The 5,697-nt window shown below is 43.5% G+C and overlaps 1 protein-coding gene across 1 annotated transcript; it reads right to left on the bottom strand.

The window, feature by feature from the left end:
* Positions 1 to 4,332: 4,332 nt before the first annotated feature.
* On the bottom strand, positions 4,333 to 5,474 carry phlda2 (pleckstrin homology-like domain, family A, member 2). Its single transcript, XM_084555446.1, has 2 exons — positions 4,843 to 5,474; positions 4,333 to 4,692 (listed from the first exon to the last, which is right to left on the bottom strand). Exon 1 carries the CDS (start codon positions 5,297 to 5,299, stop codon positions 4,883 to 4,885), a length of 417 nt encoding a protein of 138 aa, XP_084411572.1. The 5' UTR covers positions 5,300 to 5,474; the 3' UTR covers positions 4,333 to 4,692; positions 4,843 to 4,882.
* Between the last annotated feature and the right edge of the window lie 223 nt (positions 5,475 to 5,697).

The raw sequence follows: 5,697 nt of genomic DNA, 5'->3' as shown, positions 1-5,697 counted from the left end.
GCCCAAACGAGGACAGTGGCTTCGCTTTCGAGACAGGGTGGCTTACAGGAAACGGTGCGATACCCTCATTCTGATCCTCGCACTGAGTCATGACGCACACCTGGGCAAGCCCGTAACTGAAGTGAAGTGAGGTGGTGTTAACATGTCTCGTCAGGTTCTTGATGAACTCTAAGGCCACACAGGGTATGCTCGCATATAAAGGTAGAGTAATTATTACAGTGAATCACAGCTTTTTCTATATTTAGTGTCTAAACCACACGTCTACCAAACACAGACCTTTCATTTTCCAAACCAGAGAGAAAGTTTAGAGCTTTGCCTTTCATTCATTTTGCTAATCGGTGGTAACAATGCTGAATGAAATGTACCATAAAACATGGGAGTGGGACCTTTAAACTTGTTTCCACTGAGACTAGGAACCTTCAGAGGTGCTCAGTGTGGTTCAAACTCAGGGACTATAGGGTCTTAACCACTCAGAGTACTCGCTCTGTGATAGCAGTCTTTAAAAGAAGGTTTCTTCCTGTTAAACGGGAGTTTTTCTTCGCCACCTCGCTCACCTCCGTGCTCCCTCTCTGGGTTTTCACACGTCTTGAGACAATCGCGAATTAATCTCAAGACGCTACATAAATCAAATTGTAGCATTTATTCTCACGGACAATATCCACAAGTCATGATCAAAGACAGAACAACCTGAATGTCTTTCATTTAGACGTCCGTTGGTGGTTCCATATGACTTTAAACTGTTTTGAATAACCGCCCCGCACTGGATTAGAGTGGATTAGGTCATTGTATAGTTGCAACCAAAAATGGCTTGTAAAGAAAAAAAAACAAAAACAAGAGTGACCTTTTATGCTAAATGAAACTAGTTTGAGAAATCTTCACAGGTCTGAGGGAACCTAGACTCAGACTGATTGATCCACAAGGGAAAATGCTTGGTCACAGTAGCTTAGCTGCACGTGAAAACTATTTAGAGCCACAAGTAAAAGAAAGATAAAATAAAATAAAATACAATATAAGTAAAATCTAGTAAAATAAAATAAAAATAGTATAGGCAAACAATTTACAGAATTAGCATATGAGCAAATGTACAAGAAACAGAGACGGAAGAATATATATTATATACATAGGGATGACAGTAAGGTGCAATAGTGTCCATTAACATGAATAACATGGAGTTATCTGTTACAGAAAGGTGAGCTATTGTACAGCTGGACTGAGGATGGTATGAAAGAAGTCCTGTAGCGTTCACTGAGGGAGTGGAGCTGGATCAGTCTGTGGTGGATGAGATGGATTGTCCATGATGGAGAGCAGTTTGTCCAGTGTCCTCCTGTCCCTCGATGAAACAAACGTCTCCAACTCACTGCCAAACGTATACGTGGCTTAAAAATTGTTACTGCGACTAAAAGTTCCTGGTACTTTGTCTGGAAATGAGGAAATGTAATGTTTTTGGAAGAGCCAAAAACTCTTTGGTGTGTGAACAGGATTTTAGAGTTAATTCCAACAAACATCTAAACTTTTTGTCTTCATAAAATAAAATAAATATGAATTTATCTGAACTTATAAATCTGAATCAGCTTTTAAATTGTACAATTTACAAAAATTCTGCATGAAAATCTCAAACACAACATAATAAGGATGTGATCTGAAGGGGATTGAATGAGCAGACAAATCTCCATCTACAACCACTTTTTTTCATAACATATTCATTTGATTTATGTTTATCTACCTGGTGATTCACTGTTCCCACTGTAACCTCACGCTGAGGTAAACTACTCCTTTAAGAAGAGGAGTTTCAGTGTGTTCGCTAAAGATTAATGACTTATTATGGTCGTGAGAGGAGCCTGTGTGGGAGTGTTGTTAAGTTTATCTGGATGACGAAATGCGGTGAGACGTGTTTCTTCTGGCCGCTAACCTTCAACTTACAACACCCCGTGTCGTCTTCTCAGCTCTGCTTCTAGTGTTTTTTCACCACAAATGCCTCTGAGTCACTTATTTGTTCCTGCTCGGTTTCAAAAAAAAAAAAGAAAGAAAAAAGAGAAATTAAATGTCACCCACACACGTTTCTTACATCCGCTCCATTTTACATTTTTAAAATAATAATACATTGAATCTTGCACCATTATGACGAACTGTAAGGCTGTGACAACAGGGCCACGAGTAACCAGCGCCGTGTGAGGGGATGTTTATCAGAGAAGACATAGAGTAGCTTACGACGTCAGCTAAGAATCTTGTAGAACATTTTTAGGCGTTGCTTGAAAACAAACCTCTTGAAAAAGGCTGCGTCTGAATGCTATCGCTGCCTAAAAAAGCTCCTGTGGTGGCGCACGAATTCTCGCGCAGGCCCCCGGCCCCGGGGGGCCAAAGGTGTGTTTGTGTGTGTGCGAGATTAACGTGGTGCCAATTTGTGAAGCAGTATTTTTAGAAGGAAGGCCCGTCCGCTTCTGTAATACTCAACAGATCAGCCCTTTGATGCGTTCATTGTAGCGTGATCCTACTTCAAAGCGGCACACATGGACGGGACGGCCCGGGGAGGGGTGCGACTCCACCATACTGTTCATTATTCCTGGCCAGCGACTCAGCTTTCTGTCACCTCTGACCCCTGTGCATTTGTGCTCATAACACATTTCCACTCCACGAGATCCTCAGCTGGAGATATTTATGTGCAGCGGGATGGGGGAAGAGGGGAGGGGGACAGGGAGTCCTTTTAGTCTCAGATTGACTTTTTAATTTGTCTTCTTTGTGTTATTTGTCTGATTGTCTTTCTTCAAGTTTCTGAAATATCCTGGCGTTATATTTTATGTGCACTGGTGAAGCATCATGTAACTCTTATTTTGAAAGGTGCCATATACACCGATCAGCCACAACATTAAAACCACTGAAAGGAGAAGTAAATAACATTGACCATCTTGTGACAATACAATGTTCTGCTGGGAAACCTTTGGACCTGGCATTTGTGTGGATGTTACTTAGACATGTAGCACCCACCTAGACCAGACCAGGCACCCCCACCCCATAACAATGACACTCCTTGATGGCAGTAGCCATCCCCAGCAGGATGCAGCCTGACAAAGGCACACACACGGTTTAGGAACAACTCAAAAATACATGAAAAACAGCACAAGGTGTTGACCTGGCCTCCAAATTGACTAGATCCCAAACTGATCAAGTATCTGTGGGATGCACCGGAACAAGCCTGATCCACAGAGGCCCCTCCCCTTAACCCATAGGACCCAAAAGCCCCCCACTAACAAATCCTGTTGACAGACACCACAGGACACCCTCAGAAGGCCCATGTCCATTCTCTGATGAGTCACAACTGTTTTGGAGGCACAAGGGAGACCTACACAATATTAGGAAAGTGGTCCTAATGTTGTGCCTGATCGGTGTATACAAACGTTTACTTTTCTAAGGTTGATTCCTTGTGATTGTAATAGAGCCATTGATGTCCTCAGTGATCAGAACTAGGTCACCGCCTGAGACAAATCTTAAGTGTTTTCAGTTCTTCAAATAAATTCTTCTCTCAGTTTTGTAATGAATAAACTAACAAGTGAAACAATGAGCACAATGTCTTCACATAAGAGGACTCCCTAACAAGCCTCGTTTCGAATTTCCAAATAGCTTAAATATTTCAACCCCCGCATTTTATGACATTGGAAAATCTTGGGACACGTTTACAACCTTTTGCGTCAGGTTTATAGCACCCTGTTAAAAAGGTGTGTATCTAGTGCCACATTATGTCCATAAAAACTGATTTGATTCTGTGATAATGAGGCGGTAAAGTGGAGATCCGGTGCGTTGTCTCTGCTTAAAGAACAGAGGCTGCTGACAAGGAGGAATACATGTTAGAAAGCTTCTTAAATCCGAACTGCAACCAGCTTTATCTTCTGCGAGGCGCACTTCACAATAAGACAAGTCTGACTATTTAAAATGTCAGTTTTAGATGTGACTGCTCTCTGTCTTTCAGGAGCTGTATAACCCCGCCACACCTCGGATGCAGGTGTGTTCAAAGGCACTGCCGAGGCTTTTAAGTGCCCTGTGCTGCTGAGTGAATTTACTCTCCTTATCAGTTATGACTCAAGCCTGAAAACCTCCCGGTGGCAATAAAGAGTCACATTCCACCTGACAGCAGAGAGGAAGGGGACTTTCCTGTCCTCCACTCCCTTTTTAATGGCTGCATGTCTGGCATTTACTAGGAAATGCTGCTGGGGAAACGTGTCCCCGGGTGTCACATGGACTCTTACTGACTCCATAATGTTTAAATTAAATACTAACTAGACCTTAAATGCCACGGAGAGACACTTAAATAAATCATTAATAAAGGCAGAGGAGATGGAGTTATGTCAAAAACTCATGGATATTTATTCAAATAAATACACACATAACACACATTGAAATAGTAAATAATTTAAACAACACGAGCTGTTTGCCAGTAACACAATATCCTGGAAACAAATAAATTAACAGTATGGTTTTAGGAGTCATTCCTCCTCCGGAGAGCAAACGTGAAATAGTTTTGACAGATCAAGATTTCAGTCCAGTGTGGAGCTTCTGAAAGTCTGTCACTTTAGATCAGTTTTTTTTTTTTTTTTTCTTCCTTCTCTCCTTGTCAGTCCCGAACAAGCCTTCATCTCTGGACCGGATGACCTCGTCTTCCTTTTTGGTCCGCGTATTATTTCTGTATGGTCCACATTGACACTGGAGATTTAAGAAAAGAAGGCACGCCGTTAGTTAAGAAACACTTTTAACTGAGTCATGAGGTAAACTGTGGCGCCATGTCTATAGTTTTTATTACTCGTGTGGGTTTCATTCATGTCAGCCAGCCATGTCTCGTGGAGTTTCTCTCACCATATTAGGAGTAGTTTACTGTCGGAGTCCTCACAGCGGCTCAGGGCGCCCTCGCCATGCGCCTTTCCTGCTGCCCGGGCGACGCGCTCTCGTTGTCCTGGCGCGTTTTAAAGTCCTGGATGGCCTTTCTGTTCTGATAATCAATCAGAGCCATGGTGATCACCGCGTTCCAGCAGTTCTCCTCCCCGGAGCACCGGAAATCGATTTCTTTATTGTCTGTGGTTACGATGGTGAAATAGACGAACTTGCCGGTGCGCTCCACGCAGTCCACTTTCTTGATGGACTGAAGCTTGAGCTCCTTGCCCTTGGAGCGCTTCTGCGTGTCGGCGTAAATGTTGAGGCTGTCCGTGGTCAGGACGCACGTCTTCCTCTTCCAGAACTGGAGCAGGTTGTCGCTCCTCTTCTCCAGCTCTCCCTCCTTGAGAATCTGGCAGAGCTCTGCCGCTGACATTTTCATTGTTAATATCGGGTAGATTTGTGAACCTCCTGATGTGTCGTCCGAGGAGCCCGATGAGGGAGCTTCTCTAAAGTAGCCTTGATAATCCAGAGTGTCGTTGTGAATGAAACGAGGTGCCAGAGGACTTTTATAGTGCACGCTGGGCAGAGCCCTTCCCTCTTGACGTCAGATGGTTTGGGGAATGCATCAACAGTTGCCAGTGGAGTAATTCAGGGCTGTGTGTGGGTGGAAGCTGTGGCGCGGGAGGGGGAGAGCGCAGAGGAAGTCCTAACGTGGACCTAATTACACAGCCAGCACGTTAATTAGTAATCCACATCCTACTGGGAGACAAGTCCAAATATTTGCACACTGCGCAGTAAGCGATTCACTGTAATACTGTTAATTACCAGATGTGCGCC

This window comes from Chelon labrosus, assembly GCF_963514085.1.
Source record: "Chelon labrosus genome assembly, chromosome: 11".
In the NCBI taxonomy this organism is placed as follows: domain Eukaryota; kingdom Metazoa; phylum Chordata; class Actinopteri; order Mugiliformes; family Mugilidae; genus Chelon; species Chelon labrosus.
The sequence above is the reverse complement of the archived record's forward strand: the minus strand, read 5'-3'. Positions and strand labels throughout refer to the sequence as shown.

Bases quoted from the DNA above. Each gene is read 5' to 3' on its own strand.
- phlda2 (XM_084555446.1), bottom strand. From the start codon at position 5,299: ATGAAAATGTCAGCGGCAGAGCTCTGCCAGATTCTCAAGGAGGGAGAG.